The sequence below is a fragment of the Anoplopoma fimbria genome, chromosome 5, assembly GCF_027596085.1.
Source record: "Anoplopoma fimbria isolate UVic2021 breed Golden Eagle Sablefish chromosome 5, Afim_UVic_2022, whole genome shotgun sequence".
Taxonomy (NCBI): domain Eukaryota; kingdom Metazoa; phylum Chordata; class Actinopteri; order Perciformes; family Anoplopomatidae; genus Anoplopoma; species Anoplopoma fimbria.
In genome coordinates this window covers 1,663,553-1,688,722 of record NC_072453.1, presented here as the reverse complement: position 1 = coordinate 1,688,722, position 25,170 = coordinate 1,663,553, and the positions used below count along the sequence as shown (strand labels likewise).

At 41.2% G+C, this 25,170-nt stretch overlaps 1 protein-coding gene across 1 annotated transcript; it reads right to left on the bottom strand.

Moving 5' to 3' along the window:
- Positions 1 to 530: 530 nt before the first annotated feature.
- Positions 531 to 25,144, bottom strand: uts2r2 (urotensin-2 receptor 2). The gene is made up of 9 exons (XM_054598308.1): positions 24,935 to 25,144; positions 23,176 to 23,402; positions 20,158 to 20,233; positions 19,990 to 20,032; positions 18,209 to 18,273; positions 17,524 to 17,580; positions 17,165 to 17,318; positions 11,141 to 11,264; positions 531 to 1,354 (listed from the first exon to the last, which is right to left on the bottom strand). Exons 1-9 carry the CDS (start codon positions 25,000 to 25,002, stop codon positions 1,218 to 1,220), a joined length of 951 nt encoding a protein of 316 aa, XP_054454283.1. The 5' UTR covers positions 25,003 to 25,144; the 3' UTR covers positions 531 to 1,217.
- Positions 25,145 to 25,170: the final 26 nt, after the last annotated feature.

Genomic DNA, 25,170 nt, shown 5'->3' with positions numbered 1-25,170 from the left:
AGCCAGGGAACGAACCGCAGATCGCTTTTTGTAAATGAATTAACCTGAACACTACGTTTATTGTGTAATGCTCATCTTGTAACTGGTAGTAACTTTTACATAGGCTGGACAAAGAGACTACTGACAAATGTATGCACAAGTATGCAATCAGAAAAGCTAACTTGGATTACCCTATGGCTTAGCACTTCACCAAAGTACATAACAGCATCCAGATAGCCTTATGGTTGAAGGCCTAGAAACCGTGAAAAAAGGATTTTCAGGCTGGTGATGGACTGAAATTATTATTGCAGAGAGAAACTTTATATATAGTATGATATTAGGTATTGTTTTAGTATGTTTTGTTCTGAGCAGTTGTTTGGAAACTAAGAAAGGCACTAGGAAATCGAGGTATACACAGTAATGATATTGGTAATTGTAGTGAAACCGAGTATTCATCTGGTTTCTGAAGTGAGCTGGTTTCTTAATAAGCAAGTTGTTTGAGGGAAAACGGATGAATTGAAATGAGGCAAAGAGACAAGAACTTTTCAGGTCAGTATTTTATTTCAAACCGTCCTCACCGAACACACTGAAGTAATTGGTAAGATACTAGAAAGAGCAATCACTCCCGGACAAGGAGAGGGTTCTTCTTAGAAGAAAACACCTCCTGGGTCACGGGTGAGGGCCAGTATGAGTGGGGACTTTGTGATGAAAGGTTATTTTAGTGGGAGATTCACCAAGAAATGGGCAGATCTCTTTAAAATGAAAAACACACCGCAACACAGACGACACACGATCCCACTCAGGCCTCTTTGAAACGGTTTCAGTAGAGAGGCAATCTCTGCTCGAGCCATCCTCCTTATGATCAAAAGGAACAGACTGTGGCAATGTGTAGGGGACCCATTAAATGCCTAATTCTAGCAATTATGATGGTGCAATAAAAAAGAAAAAAGAAACTCTGCTCTAGAAAATTGGATAAAAGTTCAAAGTAAGAAATAAGAAAACACCTCTACAGAAGAGAGGGTGAACACGTGTGCTTTTTTTTTTCTGTAGTATCAGTGCGAGGCACCAAGTCAGTGTTTGAAAATGAAAACCAATGACAGATATTGACCGTGCAGCGACTGGATACCAATGTGACGCGTTAAATCTCACTTCTTCCTTTCTTGTTTCTCTCCCCCTCTGGTCGCCCTCTTTGCAGGGCTGGTCCCAGCCAGTGAGCAGCGCCGTCGCCCGTGGGTGCCTCAGGGCATGGTGGGGTCGGAGATGGCGTGTGCGGGGTCGCAGGTAAAGGACACGGTGATGGCGTAGCGCGTGCCCCACGCCACCTTCTCCACGCGGTGGAGGTTCTCCGTGCCAGAAGAGAAGAAAGAGACTCGTCCTGGGCAAGAAGGGAATGAGAGGGACTTTTTATGAGACAGGAGGGAACAAATGGTTTAAAGGAACTATGCTTATTTGTTGTCTCTCTAAGATTGAGATATCATACAATCAATATGTCTGCATTACACACTGATCTGTCAGGACGTGGCTTACCTAGCTTGGCATAAAAACTGGAAGCAGAAGAAAGTCATTTGTTCGAAAATACACCTACCAACACCTCTATAGCCTACTAATATACACAACATTATTTACACAATGTTTTTTTTCTTAAGAAATAGGTCGACATTTTGGGAAATATACCTACTCGCTTTCTTTCTGAAAGTGAAATAAAAAGATTAATATCAACACAAGTCTGTGTGCCACGTTCGGCGTCTGAGTACTGACATTGTTAGCCTAGCTTAGCATAAAGACCAACAAACACCGCTAAAGCTGACGCATTAACACGTATCCTGTTTGTTTTGCCCCTTTCATGGAACAGAAATTATTTTAGGTTAAATACCGCCAGTGATGGTAGCTGTTGTTTCCCTTTCCTTCAGTCTTTATGCTAAGCTAGGCTAAATATAATAATAATAATAATTAAGCCTTTATTCCCACAATGGGGAAATTCGGTTCTCTGCATTTGACCCATCCCGGAGGAGCAGTGGGCTGCAATGAAGCGCCCGGGGAGCAATTTTGGGGTTAGGTGTCTCGCTCAAGGACACCTCGGCATGTTGCCGGTAGAGGGGTCCGAACCACTGACCTTGTGGTTGTGGGTCAAGCGCTCTACCTCATGTGCCACAGCCGCCCCAATATGTCGTCACTTGAGCAAAATTTTTACTAAAATCACATATTGTCACGTTTACATTTCTCTTTATGTTGAACGAACAAGGCACATCGTAATAATTAGAGGGCTTTAGAGGTTTGAATCATTGTTTTTTTTACTTTGAGCGAGGCCAAGTTTTCCCTTTCCCAGTCTTTATGCTAAACTATTACGACTCCAGCTCTGTGTTTAATGCACAGACATGAGAGCAGTAATAATATGCTCATCTCAATCTTGGAGAGATAATAAAAAAATGCTAATTTCCCCAAATTGTTCATTCAAAGTATACTATGCAGTATTTCTCATGAAACTAAGGGTAATTTGATGAAGACACAAGAGGAGGTAAAAGGGCCCACAAGGACAAACTCAACTTATTCCAGGATTCTACTTTAGCAAACGCTGAGATGAATTTCTTTGACTATCTGATTTAAATTATTTTTTTCAACAATTATTTTCTTGGATAGACACACCCTGTGAGCTTGGGGAGGTTGCCTCTGGGTTAATTCTCTTTATTTATCGGAGGCTTTGCTTTGCAGGGCAATCTAATGAGCTATTGTCGTTTACCAGCCAGTCTGGTTCTTTCTGAACTCAACATGCTCTGTCTTAGATAGACATTTGACACACAGCTATCCTGCGGTTGTGTCCCATAATTAAAAGGTTTATATTTAAAAAGTAGAAAACTTCCAGGTTCTTTGCCTTTTGAAGGGGGTTATCTCATTATATGAGGGAATATGAATGGAGAGCTGGTATTATTGTGCACCAATTTGTTTGCTCTGTTTTCCCTCCAAGAAATACTGACGACTTGTGTTTGTGTGTTCATCTGTGTTTGTGTTTATGTGTGGGAGGGTAAATCCCCCTGGCAGGGCGCTTGGCTGAGGACGTCAGGGGAAATCAGTGCTCACAGTAAAACAATGGAATGTAGACCAAAAACCCAAAGACTGGGAAATAAGAAGAAAGAGAATTAATCCACAGACAAAAAGACAATAAGTGGTGGTCTGCTTGTTTTATGTCATTGAAAGGGAGGGCATTTTCAAGTGCTCAAATTAACCACACAGCTTAAGATAACTGCACAATGAAATAATCTTTGAAAAATAATCCTTCGCACTTGTCAATATAAACGTTCCCAGCGTTTGCTGTGCTTCGCTGTGAACGGCCCAGGAGATTCAGTGCAGTCAGTAGAGCATATTACCGGCAACACAATGGGGGAGATATTCACGGAGGAAAATTCACCAAGGTTCACACTCTACCAGCAATCAGGGCATTTACAAGACATTATTCAAAAACAACAGATACTTTTATTCTGCATGAAAGTCGCGGAAGTTTGGAACGTTAAGGGTAGATGATGCGAACAAACGTATCAGCCTTAAAACATTAAGAGATTTTGGTTTATTTCCAGTGGAATAACCATCACTCTTAAATAGGAGTAAAACCTTTTTTTATTTCTATTTGTGCAAATATTTAGGAGAGCTCCTGAGGTTTCAAGAGTGGAGTTTTATCGTAGCTTAAGGGTAAACGCAACAGTTCTTGTCCATGACAAGATACGCACTTCTTTCTGCGCAGTGATAACGTTGGCGGGATGTAGTTTGGTGGAAAGAAAATAGTTCCTACTATGAAACTGCTCACATGAAGGTCTGTGGAATATATTGAGTAACTGGGTAATGATTTCCGGAACAAAAACATTTGAAATGGATTTTTTTGTTACTACTTTTAGCACTACAGGTGAGAGGAAAGATATGTATTTTGATTTTGGGGTGTACTACCCTTTTGAGATGCTGAACATGAACTGCAACTTTCCCAGTATAATAAAGTACACTGTCTTGATGAAAACAGCCGTTTTTGCTACTGAGTTTTTGAAATAGATCTCATGTCACTGTTAATTTAATGTTTCTGTTTTTTAGCTGCCTTGAATAAACACCATTTCCCACAAGCCCTAGGCTTTCACAGGCTAAACCGTGGGTTTGAGTACCGCATCCATGGGGCCAAAAGAGAAAGCGCTTTAGCATTTCCTTTAACTCCACCTCCCAGTTGCTTGGTCTTGGCTCACTTACAGGAACAGCAGTTCATTATGCCTATGGGGAAATAACTTATAACTTATAATAAAGGGCTGTTCAAAGGTGCTGAACACAAAATTGAGAATAATTCTATTGCGCTCAGCGTCTCTTAACATGGCGACAGCTGAGCCGCCGGCTAAAAGCTAACAGCGCAAACAACGACAACAGTGCTGACAGAGCTAACAGTGTTTATCTGAGGGGGAACAGGAGGCCGGACACTACGCTTCAGAGTGGCAGGCCCAGCTATGCAAACAAAGCAAGGAGAAGCTCTGATAACACACAGAGAGGGAAAGTGACTTCGGGCACCCCATTTTCGTTTGAAAATGTATATCTTTTGCTTCGTTTGAACCGAGTGTCCACACTGTACTGAAGTTTTAGGGCACCGAAAACGGAGGAGTTTGAAAATGCTCCCGAGGACGGATAAGTTTGAAAACGCTGCGTTTTCCTGATAGTGTGGATGGCGGAAAACGAAGCAGTTCGTAAACGATGACGTAGGCACCCACGTTCGCTATTTGATTGGGTCTTAGGAGTTACGACGTGTCCTATCCTGTTTCGTCAACACCTTACCACGTGACCCTTTTTTGGAAGAGAACAACAACAGCCTTGATTACCGATCGACTACCAGGCTAATTCAACATGAATAACTGATTCCAGGCGTTGTTGACCTAGTTGTCTTTGCTAGCAGCTGTTGCGCAGTTCAATTCTGCATTTAATAATTCTACTACTACCGACATGCGGAGGAATCAGCTGTTATTGGAGCAATTAGCGAGCGGCGTGTCCAGCGGCGTTATCAGCCCTCCAGAGCGGACTTCTGAAGCCCCGGTTTGAGGAGAGCGATAGACACAAAACTGAGGACTTTCCTTTTCTAATGAATGCTTATTTTCTTCTCCACAACTATTGTGAACTTCACAAATAACCAACGAACAAAACCGAGAGGAAACGATTGAGAGACATGTGTTGACCAAATGTATGGACACATAATCTTGTAAACTTCGTTTAATAACTGTTCATTTTAAAGTAAATTTGCTGTCTGTGTGGGAGAGATAGAGTTATACCTGCAGTGTTGTAACTAAGCTTGAAAAATAAAACTTCTAAAAACTTCCACAAAATGTGTCTGTTTGAGTTTATGGAGGAAGATTTTAGAGGAAGTTCTTAAGTATCAAGCACAACCGTTTTTTTCTAAAAATTAAAGAGTAGTGTAATTGTATTATTGGAGTGGAGTGGAGATCGTTTTTGTTTCAAAACCACATTTTCATTTGAAAATATCAATAAGAGAACTTTCAAATGTTCGTACCGGGAAGCCGATCTACCTCCAAAAAAAGAAAAAATAATATCCACTAATTTACAGAAAAGTATTTTTTGGGCCCGATGGCATCACCAGACAGAAGCAAATTGATAGGTAACGGTTGACATGTATACAGCAGGACAGAAAGGAGTGAATCCTGTTAGAGTTCTTAAACAGCATAGAGCACGAATAAAAAATGAGGATAAATGAGGGCAGAGCGTTGGTGAGGTTTATGGATATCGACAAAACTAGGTTACAATGACATGAGTCTAAGTGGAATTTGCTGAAATAATACCTGACTCCATTACATATTAAGAGGCCAAGGTTTCTGTAACTGTAAACTATTTTCTTGAGCCACATAAAAGTGGAAACGTTCTCTTTTGTTCCCCTGAGTCGTAGCAATATACTTCTTTCCAGGAATCAATCTGTTTTCATAAACTCTGCCTTTTATGAAAAGGCAAGCTCCCATTACTATTCTTGTATAATTTCCAAACCCTGCGCATGTGGATTCCTGTCTCCGTTTTGCATCAACAAAATTAATTGGAAATAGTGTTGTTCACCTTGTGGAATCTTCCTCCTATAAAAAAAACCGTGCTTGGGTGTCTAAGCTTAAGGAAACTATTTAAAAAGTTTATTTAAGAGACTGAATCCTAATTACAGTTTATAAAAGTTCAGCTGAATATTTTTCCCACTTGGCCCTGTAGCATTTAGATTTCCATTAGCAGTGAGGTCCAGCGATCTCATAGAAATGAATTACCTGTAGATACCTCTGGAGAAATTGATATGTTTTAGCATCTCATCAGTTGGGGGGTCTAACAGTGTGTCTGCACTGACATAATGTCTGGCTGGCAGGAGCCATGGGGAGAATGAAAGTAGCTTTAAAAGTTCCAACTGGATGACTATCAGTCAACACGTATGCAGATATCGATATATCTGTAATAAGCTAAAATCGGCTGACCATAACAGCCATGCCAGTTTATCTGTCAGGCTCTAAATGGTACCAACCTCGTCTCCAAAAGTCTGGATTAAGGTGTGTGTTTTTTTTCCAATGAAGTCAACACTGGCCAGCACGATTTCTGCTGTGTGGCACTGCTCCATTAAAATTATTTGTTGTCATGGCTGCAGTTGTCATGGCTGCAGTCACATACTGGGTTTGTTACAGTAGATGGCTATGCTGTATTGTGGATAGGCCGGAGCAGCAAGGGCTGGGTTGTTTTACTTAACTTTGTCACCTGTTAACCACTTACTCCTGCGCTTCAAGTCATACCTCCGGTCTATTTTTGCCGGTAACAACGGCCATGCATCACTGATTTGCACTCAATGAGGTCTTTAACTTCAGAGACCTAAAGGGGATGACTGTGCAATGCTAACAAGATGCTGAACCCTGCGTGACTCATCCGACGCCATTACCAAGATTTGCTGCTGGAGCTCACAAACGCCACAAGCACAGTCACAAGACGCATGACACGTCAACACACTGCCCAGTCGATGTATTGATTACTCCCACAGCCTCATTGTGGATTGGTTGGAGGATGAATCACACAAGCTATACAGTGTATTTAGGGCGGCTTGGATGGAAGTTAAAGGTAGATGACATTGGGTGACGTATTTAAACAGAGGTTGAAGATTCCGGATAGATCACGGGTGGAAAATACAATCCCTAATGAAATTACAAGGACTGCTTTGTGACTCAGCCCTGGTCTACTGTTTAAAACCCTGGAGAGGAGGGGAAGGTTCTCTATCTGTTTCCTAACAACTTCTAGAAATGGAGGTTGGCCATCTCATCAAATACAACCTGATGAAATATAAAAGAAAGAAGGGGGGGGGGGGGGGGTCCTAACAAAAATATGCTATTGGTTGCATTATGGGAAGTGTAGGGTCCAGCTTTTGTAGGATCTACAATGACTCTAACTAGTGAGCTACCAGGGTGCACCCAACCCTGGCCACTTATTTTTTTTTGAGTCTCCCTACATTAAGGAAGTTTTAACCACCAAATTCTAATCAGTTCATTGTCGAAACCAACGTTAACGTTAGTGCTAAATTTGATCAAGGCTTTCCTGAGATATCGCGTTCCTGAGATATCGCGTTCACGAGAACGGGTTGGATATGAGGCCAAAGTGAACTTTGACCAGTCCAAATCAGTTCATCAGTTTGTGCTTAATTTGAAGAAGGCTACTCTAACAAGTGTTCTGTTGAACTACACACGTAACCTATCTCCATTTCAGCTTAATATCTACACTGTTGATTTAAGTCTCACGTTCCAAACAAATCCAAAGGCAAATTGAAAAAGAAAAAAGATAAATATCAAAAACTCAGCCAATCTGCTGCACATGCAGCACTTTGTGAAATCATCCCAATTATGTGCCCAGAATCATTTCCGACATCTTTATTGTATTCAGCGTCTCTATGTGTGCAGAAGCGCATCGCCAAGGTCGGGCTGGCGGTTTTCAGGCGGCAGCCCAGCTGAGGTTATCTAACTCCCCTGTGGCTGTCTACGCTGGCAGGTTAACCCCTATTGGCTCCTCTGAATGGCAGACGTGCCTACTTCACCGTCTGTGCTTCCTTTGCTCTGTTTGTATCTGCCTTTCCCAGCCAACTGCCTTATCTCTCCATCGCATATCATCTCTTTATCTATCTCCCAGCCATTTCCTGTCTGTGCCAACCCTCCTTACCACCCCTCTCCTTGCCCTGTAGGGGACGCCTTCACATTCAGCAAACCCATCATTCGTCTCTCTCACTTTCTTCCTCCACTCTTTTTTTCTAACTTTCTCCGCAACTTGCACAGACTTCAACTCCCAGCCCCCCTTGGTGCTAATTGTCATTACATTCTTGACTTCTGCCCTCTGGCAGCCATTTCCTGATTGTCCTCATGGGGTTATAATTACACCTTATTCGCTGCTGTCGCTTCAAAGAGCCGTGATTATCGCAGTGAAGGAATCATCCGTCCAGACGTGGGGATCAGACTCTCACCAAGCCGAAGCCTGTCTGTCAACTGCCCAGCATGTCGCCCAAACAGTTTCTCAATGAAGTCGGGTGTGTTTTAGAGGAGACAAATAAATGATCTGTGCTATCGATGTATTATGCATGAGGCTCTGCCGCGTCTCCCACTCGATGCACCTGTCTAAATAAAAATAACAGTGACGGATTTAATTACAGTGGTCGGGTTTCACCAGCTGCTTTGACAAAGTTGGATTCTCGAGAATGCTTCAACTCCCCTGACAATTAGAAATCAATCAAGGAGGACCGTGGGGAGACCTTACTTCACTCTTGTCCCCATCCCTTCTCCTTCTTCTTCTAAAATGTGCGTTGGGTTTAGGATTACACTGTCACCATAATCTCCTGCAGTCTGGAGGTTATCCTCACTTCACTGATGCAAGATGGCTGTCATGGGAGAGAGGGGAGGGCGGCGGTGGCTCTTTATTACCATACGTCCTTCAGTCAGCGCCCGTCTCCGTTCCATCATAGGATGGAGGGGCGTGAGGCCAAAGAAAAGTGAAAAATTGCAGGCGAGGAGAGAGAGGGATTGCTTTTTTTGTTGTCGATTAAAAGTAGCAGAGGAGTGGGATTAGAAGGCAGGAAATGATGGACAATGGGTGAGATAAGGGAGGGAGGGAAGAGCGGTATGGGGGGGAGGGAAAGTGCAAGAAGAGACAAGGTGAACGGAGACGGCAGGGGATGGTTCACTGTCAGATATGATAAAAGGGGGAGTGGGGCTGTCAGGGAGAGGTAACGGCCTCAGGAGATGTTTGCCATACTGAACAGCTTCACTAAGCCTTTGCTCATTCAGGAGCGACGGCGTTCACAGAGGCCATGCGATGAGTGCTAAGCTTCCACCTTTACAGAAACCTCCTCAAGTGCTGCATGAAAGAGGCACAGCCTGCAGTCGTGAGATAAGAGTCAATGGTACAAATATGGCTCTTCAATAAACCGTGCTAATTTGTTGGCTGATTGCCAACCTTCAGTTAGAAAACCAGCTACCGTTGTGGCTGGCTAATGCTAGCATGCTCCCAACTTGCGAGCCTGTTACTAGTTAGCTTGCCAGCTAAAGTAGTTTGCCAACTACTCGTTCAAGAGGTCACGATGTCACTGAGCCTCTAGCCTAGGGGTGGAAGATACAAAAGGTATAGAAAGTACACCGGTATGAATTTGCCTTACAGAATGACTTTTGACTAGACCGGTAGAGATGCACAGATCGATAAGCTGCTATTAAAATGTGCTAGTTTTCAGCTGATGGGCCACGCCAGAAAACCAGCCAATTTTGATTTATGGTCACATTTACACAGTGTGTCGCTGCATGATTTTTTACGTAGGCAAACAATGGCACAGACTGTACCTTCACAGCCCCGCACAATATGTGTTGGTGATTGAAGACATAAAGCTCACAGTTTGTCACAACTGCATGTACAAAATAAGCCGTCGAGGAACAACCCTAAAATACTTTTGGAACAACTATTACATTATATTGTAGTAATACATTTCCATGGAGGATGTTCAAAGTCATCCCAGTGACCGGCTCGTTAAGGGAGATTGCATTGACTTGCATGATGCGTTCAAGTTACACTGTAATCTTGTAAAATGTAGTATTTGGCGAGAACTTTGAATTAATACAGATGTTGGAAGGAAGGTGTTTCACAGTGATACAAAAGTATATTAGAATGGGATTTATGAGCTGTTTGACTTCCTAACACTAGCTCTAAGCAGCTTACAATACATCATTAAAATTATGGCCTTTTTTTTTTTTTCAAAGCAAGTATTTAAATAAAAATTGGATCATTTATTTCCTATTCATTTGAATTACGCATTTTCTGTAAATAACCACTACAGATGACTATAACAAAGTAAAAAGATAACATTTAGAAATTTGCCAGTTTACGTCACCGCCTGTGCTTCAAAATTATACCGCAATATAAATTTAAGACCATATTGCCCAGCCTTGCTCCAGCGCCACCTAGTTCACAGTGTTGTGTGGTGATACTGCTGCTTCCGTCAACTCCCTTTCCCTACTTTTTTGAATTTGGCATCTATGGACAGAGGGTGTTGTATGTTGTGCAGAATGTAAGCCCCTTGAGACATAGTTAAATATGCATAAATATCTCTGAAATTGAATTACACAAAAGTTTCCACCCTTTTCTAACTTTCAAAATCCCTCAACTTTCCTTGTTTTGAGCTCATTGTTTAGGTGAGAGTTTTGCGTTTCACATGGCTCCAAGAAAAAAACTCTTCCTTGGGGAAAATGAAGTTGATAGCGTAGCAAATGGCTAAAGATTCAACATCCAATTCAATGGCTGTCTGAAACAAGCTGGCAAACTCATTTTAGCACATTCCTTTTAAAGCGAGCAAACTCCTTAATTGTCCTTACCTTTACCCAAATCCCCTGCACCTTCAGTGGGAGCTGCTGATTAGCCATTTACAAAAGGATTACGCCCACTAAAACCACCTCCAGATTCATAATGCAGCTGAGTACAGCAATAATAATTTGCGGCTGTAATGATGAAATCTTTTATCTATTTTAAGTGAGGGTTATTAGGCTTATAGACAAAGCCAGGGGTTACCAGGTGTTACGACTGATACACAATATCTCACCCATCTCTGTGTTTGAAGCTGAAGCATGGAAAAGCACTATGTAGCTCTACATTAATAGTAGACAGTTACCTGCCCGAGGTTCCACTGTCCGGTTGCCATTTTGGTCCATGAAGATAAATCTTCCTCCGGTGAAGTCAGCGCCGTAGTCAGACAGGTACAGGAGTGAGGTGTAGTCAAATGAGCCGTAAGTCACCTGACGGAGAGTGAGAGAGGAAGGCAGTATCTGCATTAATCTTAGATTGCTGATGTTTAGCAAGTAAAATATTTACCGTGTTCACCTTCTTAGGTCAGCGCGTTAGCATGCGAACATCCATGAACATGTTGCTACGGTGTTTGTAAGTGCAAAATATTGCCATGATGTGTTGTTATCAACTGTTACTGCTAGTTATGGCTAACCTAACTGGAGCAAATCCCAGTAAGTTTATTTGACTTGGGTGTGACCTGATTCCCTGCTCCTGAGAGGTAAATAGAATGCAGCATAAAGGCAATTTGGCCTGCACTGATTTTGAAAGTACAAGACCAAATTGTTGGAATACCCATTCATACATAGCTCATATGAATGGTGCGCATTTAACATCACTGCTGTGAAATCAGATCAACTTCTAACAGTCTGTCTTTTTGTTCTGTGAAATTTAACTTTACACCACTTTTTAGAGCTCCTAAAAGCATTGTGACCACGTCACACAGCGTGTCCCTTAAGATGTTATTCTTTTCATGCGTACAATGTGCTGCACTGACTGACCAGACAGGGCTTACAATGCTTGGCTTCCCAGCCGCTGCAGTGTCTCAGCCACACTTGTAGCTACTCTGCCAGACATTCTAGCTGTAAAAAGTAATGTTTGGTCTTTTCTCGTGGGCTCACTTGCTGCTCTCCTCAAAAGACCTTTGGGACTAATTAAATATAGGAGAGTTAGTTAGCCTTTGCGCTTTTCTCATAATATCCAAAAGTGGTATATAAAATGTGGGCATACTTGTAAGTCAAACTGTTCATGCACATGAATGGATTGTGGTATTAAGACAGGCCTGCAATCTGGAGCCCCGCCTTGAGATGAAGCAAATCAATTCATGTCAAATGAACTTTGCTGTGGTGGGCTGTTTGTGCTGCACTAGTTAAAACAGCACTAATAAGAGATGCTCAGATCCAAGAGAGCCAACTGAGCACACCATGCAATCTGTAGCCTTAATGACACATCAAAGACTGAGTTGACAAGGAACCAGGAGTGGCTGCCTTTTCAAAGAGTCAGACAGTAATTTTAGACTGAGTACTTTCACTTGATCTCACCTCAAAGAAAAGAAAAACAAAGTGAACTGCTGGGAGTTTTCAAGAGTCGCTGAAAGAACTTCAAACCACTCTGGTTCAGAGAACAATCTTTCATGTCTTCCAACTGAGTTTAAAAATGCAATTAGTGTGCAACTTTTCACTTTCAATAAAAATAATTTCTATAAATGATCAGCCTGCATCTATCACGACAGCTCACAAGGGATGCTGTCCCTATTTGTATCTCTTGCGCTGCCAATATTTGTAGTTCATCATTAGAGAAAAAAATATTTTCAGCCACTCTATTCGACTCTTAAGAAAGAAAGCATTAAATTAGGTCTAAAATACAGCGGGTAAAATAAGTATTGAACACGTCACCGTTTTTCTCAGTAAATATATTTCTAAAGGTGCTATTGACATGAAGTTTTCACCAGCTGTCGGTAACAACCCAAGTAATCCATACATGCAAAGAAAATAAAACAAATAAGTTCAGAAATTAAGATATGTGTAATAAAATGTAATGACACAGGGAAAAAGTATTGAACACGCTTACTGAAATTTATTTAATACTTGGTACAAAAGCCTTTGTTGGTAATGACCGCTTCAAGACGCCTCCTGTATGGAGAAACTAGTCGCATGCATTGCTCAGGTGTGATTTTGGCCCATTCTTCCACACAAACAGTCTTCAAATCTTGAAGGTTCCGTGGGCCTCTTCCATGAACTATGATCTTTAGTTCTTTCCATAGATTTTCTATTGGATTCAAGTCAGGTGATAGGCTGGGCCATACTAGCAGCTTTATTTTATTTCTCTGAAACCAATTGAGAGTTTCCTTGGCTGTGCGTTTGGGATCATTGTCTTGCTGAAATGTCCACCCTCGTTTCATCTTCATCATCCTGGTAGATGGCAGAAGATTTTTATCAGGAATGCCTTCCTTCAATTATATGAAGTTTGCCAGTGCCGTATGCTGAAAAACAGCCCTCCAAACTTCACTGTTGGTATGGTGTTTTTGGGGTGATGTGCAGTGCCATTTGACCTCCAAACATGGTGTGTATTATGGCATCCAAAGAGTTCAATTTTGGTCTCATCTGACCAGATTATATTCTCCCAGTATTTCACAGGCTTGTCTAAATGTTGTGCAGCAAACTTTTAGACAAGTCTGTGTGCCTCCATCTTCTGGGGGCAACGGCCAATATTTACGTGGTACCTGTGTAGTCAGCGGATATCTGGGCCAGGACTTTCTCTTCTGTGTGGCGGTCATTATTTACAGTCCGATTAGCAACTTGAGTCGCAAGAATGGAGTTGGAATTAAGAGGCGATGTCTACGACCAGATTATACGCAGTCATCAGTATATATATCTGTAGGCTGCCGCCACTTTTTATAAGCACTATTTACATTGCTGTAACTATCAAAGATGCAGTAGTCTTTTAAGCATTAAGCAGAAAAGCTGAATATAAAAACCAAGTCAAGACAGTTTGATTATGTTTATGACAGACAGGAATACATTTTCATTCAATATTAATGTTGAATTAATGTTGAGTTTAAAGCAGAACTCCTCAGTCCCTGTAGCCTCACACAGGTATATAATCACTACCATTGGCATTAACCATTTTTTTGGGCCATTTTGGCCATACATATCATGACCATATAAATTTATAAAGGTGAATGTGTTAGCTAACGATTACCGGCCAGCACATCCAACAACATGGAGCGATGTTAGTCCAATATTTACTCTTTATTTTTTTGCTCTCTTGGTTTCCACCAAGCAACCTCTGGTTCAGCCAAGTGAAGCCAATGTGGAAGTGTCTTAAAACTTGCAATACCTCTACTGACCAGCAGGGGCAACTCCTCTGGTTGCAAAAAGAAGTCAGTTTATATGTAAGTCTTTGAGAAAATGACCCTTTTTCTCACTTTATTTATTGCCTCAGTAAACATTGTAAACTTAAGTTTATGGTCTCAATGCTTAGTTTGAAGTCTTCTTCAATGAAGCATGATGTTCATTTAGTAAATTATGGTCCATTTAGACTCAAATAGACCATAAAGCAGAGTATGCTTTAGGGTCACTTACTGTGATTGACAGATCACTGCTGCTACAAGAGCCGTATACGGTGTCTCATTGTCACTCCTACACATTCAAAATACGGTCACTTCCGTTTATTGGCAGAAAAAACAAAAGAACATGGCGACGGCCCAAATCCAAGATGGCGATGGCGATATTGCCAAACTAGAAACATTGGGTGAGGTCACGATGTCTACGTCCACTTTTTATATACAGTCTATGGTTTCCACCAACTCCTGTTAAAACGATCTGGCTCTTTAGCTGCTAAATGCTGGAACTTAGATGAAAATATTGCTAAGTGTTGCTTTTAAGGGTTGGTTCACCAAAAAATACACAAAAACATTTTCTCAATTTGACAGTCAGTTCAAAAGGGTTGAAATCTCAAATCATTCTGGTCTGGAGGCTATTTTACATGAATGATTACTATATTAACAAGCTGGTGTACATATTTTACCTCAGCAGCAAGACAAGACAAGGTCATGAATAATAAAAAGTGCATTTGACATTAGCGGTCGCAACTATAATTCAGTTTCATTATGAAGGCAAGATTATCCCTGCCATGAATGAGATGGAAGACACTTTCAGTGCTGTCCTGGTGCTTTGACACCGTATCAGTGATATGATCGATGGGGAGAAAATCCACCAGCAAGGACGTCCGAGGCCATTTACATTTAAATGAGGGTTGGGTTAGCCAATTAGCACCAAAATGGGCGGCAGAGACAGATGGGAAAAAGAAGTGGGTTCTTTCAGATTACATTATTCCAGCTGTCGAGGGCCAGCGGGAGAGGATGAGGTGACAAAATATTAATATGGACGAGGCAACTGCAAACACTGTATGTTCCACAAAACCTGACGAGCAAAGTAAATATGGACTGTTGGCCTCTTTCTCATTTAGCAAGAGAGGAACCCTGAATAATGAGGCAGATGCTTCAAAAGTGTAACATATCTAGGTCTCTATATTTAAAAACAATCTTCCCCCAAAACAACATTCAGGGATGTCAGCTGAGTTATATTAAATTGCAATGATCTGTTTTATAGCCTTTGTAGGACAACAGGAAGAAACATTAAATAAGAACAAATATATTCTCCCAATCAGAGGAATCCCTATCAAGTCAGGAGTTACCCACTTAAAAAATCCACTTTTTAATTGAATAAGTTGTATAGCATTGAAACTTTTTCTCCCCAGACACACAACCCACTTTTTTTTTTTAAACTTGCCTCAAGGTCTTCTATAAATCCCAGAGCAACTTTAACCTCTCTTGACAACGAACAAAGTGAAAAGTGGGAGACGAAGATTAAAGCAGTGACAAAATAGCTGCTCGTCATGAATATTAATAGGGACTGAACAATGTATGACGTGAACAGTTCACATAGCAACAGAAGCATATTTTGGGGGGGAAATTAGGAATCCGTCTTGAAGGGGAATATTTCATTCTTTATTATATTTCTTCTCCTTTCTTATTTCAAAAAAAAAAACTGAAACCAGCAGAAGCTGAATGTCTGAACTGATGATTAATGAGAATGTCAAAGAACCAAATGGGATTTTCTGGGCATAAGTTACATGCTTTCTTCCAGTGAGAGTCTGTTGGGCATTAATTTTCTAAACAGACTGTTCTTCCTATTTCTCAAACATCAGTATTTAGGCATACGATCAAAAATGAATTTCACAACATTTTGAAGATGATCAAAATGCATCCATCCATTTCCTGCTACCAATCTGATTTTGGCATCTCATTGGCAGCTTGTTAGACAGCGGGATTCGTTTGAAAGTTTATTTAGCGGTGTTTCGTCCAAGCACGTGTTAAAGGCATTAGCGTAAACAGCTTTTAAACGCTACAATGGTCGAAGGTGCCATCATGTAGAAGGTTGGCTCTCCTCGTGTGCCTTCTGAAGGGTGAATAAGTGTGTTTCAATCGAATCAAATCGAACCCTCCTCACATTTCTTCAGCTCTTCTGAAGGTGCGGTCACCTTGCTAAGAAGCTCAATTCACGGGAATTTGGTAATTGCGGCCATTAGCATTCGTTGCTAACCTAGGCTGAGCTAACGCATGTTGGGTGATTTCTTTCATGATGACTATTACCGCCTGGCAGTTGTAGGCCTCCTCCAAATCAAGATGAAGTTTACATCCATGTCTCTCCAAAATTAAATCCCTTCATCAACTTATCTTCTTAAGACATTTGTGTGATATTGTCATAACAAGCACAAGAATTCTTGGGTTATGGCCAAAAACATGTTTTGTGAGGTCACAGCACCCTTGACCTTTGACCGTTAACACATTTTAAGGAATTTCCTCCTTCTTGAGATGTTGCATTCAGGAGAATGGGGCGGAGGAGCAGCCTGTAAACAACACAACCCCCTCCTCCCACTGTAACTAAAGGTGAGCCCAGCTGCCCTTTGAAGCAGCTGGGCTCACCTTTAGTGGCTCATTTTGGGAATTCCTTCCATTTTTACAAAAACCTAATGAACATAAGGTAGATTGACTGGCAACTTGCGAGCTTTGCTTTCCGGTTAAACCAGTCCATTCAAGATATCAAGATGATTCCCATCAGCCCATTTATTAAGCAGATGTAATCGAAGCCATGTTATTAGGGATGCACCAATCCAGATTTTTTGCTACCAGTAACAATTAAGTATCCTCAGGTTCACATGTAGCGGATACCTTATCTGTTTGAAGAAGTCAACATCACCCACTGTGCAACTCAAATGTACCAGACTGCTGCTTCTCTACGAGGTCACTCAAGGTAGAAGGAGACACGGCTCTGTTTTTATGCCTTACCTTATCTATGTGTGCGTGCCAGTACTCGTCGTGTTGGGTTTTCGCTATCGTGCTGTTGATTCTGGAGAAGAACGTGGGCTTGGTGAGGTACATCAGTGTCGAGTCCAAACCAAACGTCTCAGCAATCACTGCCTGGATTCGCCCACGTACGTTTCTAACGGTGAACAAAAACAGGCACGTCAGATTGAAAGATGGGAGTTAACGACTCTAGGAATTATGATTAATGACCTTTATAAAGTGAGCAACTTTGTGCAAGGTATTGTCTAAACTGTATTTCAGTAAGGAATAATATAGTAAGGAATAATGGTTGCTGTTATTGTCAAAGTAAAGTAGAATTTTGAAGCGAAAACTTTAGTCACCTGTAAAGCTCAAAATCCTCTTGTGTGAACACATCACCGATCTGATCCCCAAAATACCTGCAGCCACATTACCGGCACACAATCACAGACAGACAGTGCCGCACGCAGACAAAGCCAATCAGAGACACATGAGCAGACAGACACAAACACAGTACAGACACAGACCAAAAAAAAGAAAGAAAAAGAGCAGAGAAGATGGGACTTGTTAGCATAAATCAATGTTTCTCTGCACGGCACAGTGCACCATTACCCAGACGGGTGTGCCACCCAGCCATCCAAACACAGCAGATAACGACCGGCTGCTTCACATGAGGAAGTCCCCGATGAGGGGCGAAGGGTGGGAAGCTGGGTGGGAGTGCTATAGTCATCGCTTCCTGATTAAAATCTGCCAAATGGTCCCTGAGGATACCGAGTCGGACTGAGATAAGGTGCGAGGGAGGGGGGGAGCAGGTGATCTGAAAAAACTACTGGGGTTCTGCTGGCAGTGATGAATGAGGGTCGTATGGGTCACTGGACCTGGAGAGGACAGCTCACAAGGACCGACATCAGTAAGATTGATGACCAACGCCATACTTTTGGAGAATGTATTTCTGCAAATGTTACATACTATGCAGGATGGCATTCCCGCTGGCATACAAATTGTGTGGACACGGACAATAAACAAAGACAAGATGTACTTTCCCACCTGTAGATGTTGACAAACTGTTTTCCCATCGACAACGCTCCGGAATGAAGGTCCAGTATGGAAGCCTGGAGGGGTCAAAAGGTAACAAAAATGAATTAGCGCTTATGAAAAAAAAAAAGCCTTGGACTAATAAATGCTGGTAGTTGGCATTGTTTCAAAGTTTATGGCTGCTCCCTCTGTGGCCTTTCTCGTGGCGTTCTTATTCTGCCCTTTACTTGTTATTGCTTGTCAACTCCTTTGGGACACTGCTCTGTTTTCCACAAGCCAAAGAAAGAAGTTATTTTCTCTGAAGCCCCCGCCGACTCGCCTGTTGCTCCCCGCCCCACTTCACTTAAGTGTTTTAACATAAACAGTCCCTTTATTAGGCTGAGGGCCTGGCCTGCTGGGGGACAGAGAGCAGGGGGTAGGGCATGCCGGGGACATCAGGACATAGACGACTCAAGGTTTTATCTGCGATGGCGGCTCATCAAGTCGGAGCTCGGCTTTTTGTGACAGCCTGCCTCCTAGTGTCAAGCGAGGTTCATTACAGCAGGCAGTCTGAGTATTATGGAGCATGCTGTATGCGGCTAAAACTCTGACGAATATGGGATTTCTAAGCAGTTATTTTCTGAAGATACTATTTTACTATATTTAAAAAAACATTGGAAACACTGCCATGGCAAAACTGTGATTCATCCAGTTATTACAGGACGGATCATAATTTGTGTTTAAAGGACTGTACCTATGGTAACCGAATGAGAATGGGTGAAAATCGGGACAGGGGTTTTAGGGGAACAGGTGTGGCCTCCAGTACATTACATTCAGTGTAAACTCACAGTAGTTATAATAATAGTCATATTCCTTCACGCAGACTTTGCAAAAAACACGGTTTGGATCTCATAAGGCAGCAATGATCCACCAGTATTTCCCTCCCCACACCTCCTGTATCTGCGGTAACGTTGTTGTTTTTTGGCCGGATGTCCACCAAGACCCAAGACACCAGAATCCATGTAAACGGTAAAAATTATTAAAGTTCCCTCCTTAAGTTTTTTAATTCAACAACATCATAGCTATGTGTTCATCTATTCATCTAGTTGTTCTATTTTGGGCACAGCTTCACAGAGCTAAAAAAAAAAAAAGCGATGAGTCATGTCTGCAAGAGACATAACAGCAACACCCAAATAGTGTTTCACAATCTGTTTTTAAATGTTTTTTTGGCTAAAACTAATCAAAACTTAGGTTTAGTCGAATATTTCGGACGAACCGGACCGGATTCATATTTTGGTATATGACTGCTTAGAAGTCGGTACTGTCCCGGATTTTCCAGGACGTCAGGTCCCCCAACTTACCAGTGATTTTGTTTATTGTAGTCAAGTAACTAAAAATGCTGTTTCCTTGCTACACTTGTGTATGAAGCAGTTCATTTTATTTTGCTATTAAAAGGATAAGATGTTAAGGTAGTATCTATAGTCTTAATAAAGAATTGATCTTACTAACAAGTATTATCTCTGCATCTAAAGACTGTTTAGAACTGCTGCACTCGTTGACATCTTCCTTCTTTACCCACAACACACTGCAGTTTAATTTGTTTTTGATCTTATGCTACGTAAAACGGCCAACAAACATGTTTAACAATGGGGAAAAACATGCAAGAACAATTGACTCGCAAAGAGATGATCACTACAAATAGACAAGAAAAACGGAATGGCCTCCGATCAAGTAAACCCGAGTCCGTCAAGCATTTATCATTCCATTCCCCCTTGTGAAATTATTCAAACAATTTCATTTGGCGTTATACTCACTCCTCCATCTGACCCAGCCAGCGCCAGCCCTCTCTCAGCCAACCTGAGAGTCGGAGACAGAAAGCATTCAAAAAGATTTAGATACAATACAGAGATCAGAAAATGGAATTGTGAAAAACAACTAGAGAGAAAAAAGGATAGAAAGCCTTTGTAGGACAATGTGTTTACCTCCTGAGGACCTGAGCTTCCTCCCTCGTCACCACGCCGTCTGTGACCGCACGACCACACCTCTTAGGGGTGCATCCTGGGAGAGAGACATGTGAGACAGGATTTGGAAAACAATGGTAGGAGAACCCTTTGGTGTTTTGAAGGCTTTGGGCCTCATAGCAGGGAGGGAAAGTGGCCCGCTTGACAAACAATGTGCAACGTAGGGAGTTCATTTAAGTTCTGCCCATTAATGCCAGAAAATGAAAGGCTTTCCCCTCCAACCTCTTGATGATTAGAATTCATTGCTCGGAGCGTAAGCCCCCCCTGCTGAGTTTCATTCAGACACTGGAGTCACACAGTTTGAACTCCCAGCAGCCTAATGTGTTTAAAAAGACAAATTTCCACTTTGTTCTCTTTTTTTCTGCCAAGCATGGCCTCATAGCTGTTTCATATTTCACGGGAGATTAAGGGGACACATTTAGCCAGGACATTTGGAAGTGACTGCATTGAAGTAAGCTGTGAATGGACTTAAAGGGAATTGTGAGTGCTCACAATTCCCTTTAAGAGCACAATATTTCCTTTCTATTCATTTTCATTTTGTTTACTTGCAAGCTGTGAATAAATGCCAAATTTCATCAGCCATCTGGCCTACCTGCTCACCTTCACTCACTCTCAGAGCTGAAATGGTTAGGGAGAAAATTTACTTTTTTGGAAACCATTTCGATAATTGATTAATTGCTTACGTAATTTTTTCAAGCAAAAAAAAAAATGCCACTTCTCGTGATCTTGCTTTTCAGGTATGTGGATTAGCTGCTTATTTTGTCTTTCCTGAAAGTAAACTGAAATCTTTTGTTTTAGGACTGCTGGTTGGGCAAAACAAGACATCTCAAAACGGGACATCTGATGACATCAGTTTATGCTTTAGGAAATTGTGATGGACGTTTTCAAGCCTCCGCGCCAGACGTGGCCAGAGTCATGGGGTTTTTAGGTTGTCCGTCCTTACGTACGAACGTACTGATGTCTGTTATTTATTTCTGTAGCTTTTTAACCTAATCACATGGTTTTCATCAATGACATGGAGATGGATTTGTTGAGATGTAGACTCAGTAGTACATTGGATGAAATCACTTATAGTAGTTCCTTATATCCAAAATGTGCTGTGAACTGAATCACTTTTACATTACAGTCATGACAGAAATCATACTATGTCGGTCCGACTGTAACATTTCTGAAACACTTCCAACACTCACAAGTCGGAACTGACTACTGTTTTATTTAATCTTGTGATGCTCTAGACTCTAAATAAAATCAAGAAGAGAAATTAAACACAAACTCATTAATACATTTCTCCTATAGTATCATCTCTTACACACAAAGAAAATATTATATATTTAATAAACCAGGCTGAATGGGACAAATCTAAGTCATTCTTCTCATGTCAGATCAGATAAATAGTAACATCTCCACCGCAGAATTAATCAGACCATCAGTCTCCCTCCTCATATTTTCAACTTTCATTGTTCTGCCAACAATGTGGATGAATAAATGAATATCAAGTAAAACTGTTACATACATCATGTTAGCAAATATACATTAAAGGAGAGTCCCAACTGAACTTCTATTCATTCTGTACTTCTGCAGAAGCAAAATTCTTTATCCAATAAATAAAGAAACTGATGAGGAACAGTTATGTAAAAGATGTGTCTGAATGATAAAAAGCCATCACTCTAACAGAATAACAAAGCCATGTAACGTATTACATATCTGAGAAGGGCTTCTGAGTTGGGATTATATATTTAAACTACTATTTCCAAGGCAATGGGGGGAAAAATCCTTGTTGATCCTTAATTTAGTTTAGTTTTACGTTTGGCTCAATTTGGGGGGAAACTGTACTTTTCACTTTACAGTGAGGTATGTCTCACATCAACAAATAATGTCATCAGAGACGCTCTGCACACTGCTATGCTCTGACAACAGTGACATTACATTGGTATCGATGAACACATGTCTATGTAGGAGGCTGAGTTGTGTTTGAAATCACTTCGCTTTTTAGCCTTTGACCTAAGTGCACAAACAAACTGGTTAGTTTTTGCTTTATTTGAACTATATATGCAATCCTGCAGTACAGATACAGCAATATAATACTCAGCTAGACTTGTGCTATACCGCCATCTGGTGGATTATTACCATGATGTTTCACACTATTTTAGGAATCAGGAGAAAATAGTTTGAATTAAAGTTTTGAAGACTTTTTTAAACCTTTAAGTTCCAGGTAAGTATTTTGATAAATTATGATAGAATTCGATGGTGTGATAGAAGACACTGTTTACAACCTCCAATATTTTGTGACTAAGTAATGTTTGAAATCAAAGGGTAAGCTTTTGTACTCCAACAGAAACTCTGCCCAGCCAGCACTGTTTAACCAATGTCTTCCAGCCATGTGAGATCTCAGAAAGAGACTTCTCCTCGACCGCTACTCTTCCTGTAATGTTGTCAGACACTTATAACAACAATCTGAGCCTGTCAGTGGCAAAAACAAGCACTCTAAGTGGACATAATTGACAGTGCCAGCTTGCCCCAATATGATTACATAGCCTTTGGCGCTCTCGCTCAATACTGGACTGATTTTAGAAATTGTTGTTCCCATTAGTCAGTTAGCCACAAAAACATGGAAAATAGGGACCAGGTTAAAAATGTGCCCTTTAGAAATGTTTTACAACTGTCTGCCGCTGTGGATAGTGGTTTCCAGAATATACCAGCAGCTCAATCACTTACAATAGATTTTTAGGCTGGTGAATGAAGCGAATCTAGCAGCCATGTTTAACCAGCATTTGGCTGGTGGCTGGTTCTATTTTCCACCGGTGTGACTGACTCACTCTTCTACCATGTAAAACTTGTGAAAAGGCAGAGCTCAATCCAGCAATGGATAAGCGAGGTATTTATCAAGCAGGCTTGGCTTTATCTGACCCAGTCGGGTTTACACAGCAGAGCGGCGTCAGCTGACCACGTGGCACAGTGCAGTGCAGCACAGATCCTCACCTGGATAGCGTTTGTAGTTGTCGTAGTCCTCAGAGCACTGGACGGTGTAGACTCTGGGCTGGGGGGAGACCAGCTCACCCTGGCGGACTAGCGTTTCTGTGACGTCACTGTCCAGGGAGGTCATGTACAGCCACATAGCCGCAGTGCACACGCACATAACAACCAGCAGCAAGGCCACAAGGCCCCGGGACCCCCTCCATGCTGATCCCTGCCGCAGCGCATTACCTCTGGCAAAGACAGAAACACAAAACACAGGCTCAACTCAATGAAATAAAATTTAATTCTGACTGAAAAAAACACAACAAAATATCGTCATATTTATGTTTAGGAGAAAGATTAAATATCTAATATAAAACAAGCTACATTACAGGCCAACTGTACAGTGCACACCACCAACAAACCTGAGTCAGTTGTAACAACTTAAAGCCACGAGTCGTCTTTGAGAGTGCATGAAAGCTAGTTAACAAAAGGAGAAGTAGAAACAATCAGCTAAAAGTAACAATGGATATATTATCTAAAGAGTTGGATAAAAGTAGTTTATAAATGGTTGAAATAGTTAGCTGAAAGTAATTGATAAATAGTTAAAAGTCCAGTTTCTGATACTCCAAGTGGTAGAAGTATGGATGCATAACCAACAGAAACATGGTCAATACGATTGTATAAAAAAAAGTTGGAACAATACCCATTTTTTTATTTTATTTTACAACTTAAAATTAGTTGAAATGAACACATTTGGAGGGTCGACTTGGGTACTTGTACTCATCTGATAGGATTTTGGGAGTACTTTCAGACAAGGTTAGCAACCAAATGCTCTAAATAATCAGCAAGCCCCTTAAGATTCTGTTTAATAAGAACTTCTAAATTGAAAAGACTATACATTAAAATACACGACTTGTAGTAATTCTGCCAAACTGAATATCCTTCTAGCAGATATAAAATGAGCAAAACTACGTGACTTATTATTGGCCTACAGGACACCAATTACAATTTTCATGGTCAATATCACAGAATCTACAAAGTGGACTATTTATGAGACTAAGAATAGATGTGAAGTGCTCTGTAATCGGAATGCATCGCTCTGTGATGATGACATGATTCAACTAACAGTTATTTTCCTTTATGATTATCCTCGACAATCTGTTGTTAATAGATTCAAGCAAATAGAGTGATGTTGGTCCGACAGACACAGACATACAGAAATACATATGGGAAGAAATGTCAAATTTCAAGTAAAAGTTGAAATACAAAAACACAGAAATGAATAAAAGTAGAAATCCATAAAGAAAATGCAGACAATGATTCATCTAGTTATGTCCCAATTAATTACCAACATGTATTTCACAAGTATTCATGAAATCAACTATCAATTTAATCGTTATATTTCAACATGTATGTATACATTTTTTTTTAAATTTATTTATCAACAACCTCCTTTGATTATTTGTTCATTTATGTGATGATCCTCCATAACACAAACAGGAATGTGTGATAAAGTGGTAAAAAGCTAGGTACAGAATCAACCAGGTCATGTTATCACGATATGGTAAACAAAGACACCTTTTACGCGTCAGCACGTCTTTTCTTTCTCTATGAAGACTATATTTATAATTACAGTATTCATTTGACACTACTATCATTATTCTAGCTAGTTCCTGGTTAGGGTGTCCCTCTCCTTCCTGGTGGCAGTACCTGGCTGGCACACCCACCACCCTGCTCGGCTTCACGCAGGCAGCACACTAGCATCGTTTTCCTCACTCACCTTTTGATTTTCTTCTCTATCTCCGTGGCATTCGCTCCCTGTGCATTCCTCATTCGCAGCAGCGCCATTTTGACTGAACAGACCTACTATGTAGCATTAACAAAATACCGTCATACACGGTATCTCTGGCCCTGAGGAACCATACCGTCAACAGCCCGCTAACAGCTAGTGCCACCTGAATCCGTGTCTCCACTTCCGGGTGGACGCGTTCCCGCCAACCCATTGGCTCTCCGGAA

Coding starts and splice junctions, on each gene's coding strand:
- uts2r2 (XM_054598308.1), bottom strand. CDS start 25,002: ATGGCGCTGCTGCGAATGAGGAATGCACAGGGAGCGAATGCCACGGAG. Junction 17,581..18,208: donor CAGTTTGTCAACATCTACAG/GTGGGAAAGTAC, acceptor ATGTGGCTGCAG/GTATTTTGGGGATCAGATCG. Junction 11,265..17,164: donor GGCACGCACACATAGATAAG/GTAAGGCATAAA, acceptor ACTCTCCGTCAG/GTGACTTACGGCTCATTTGA.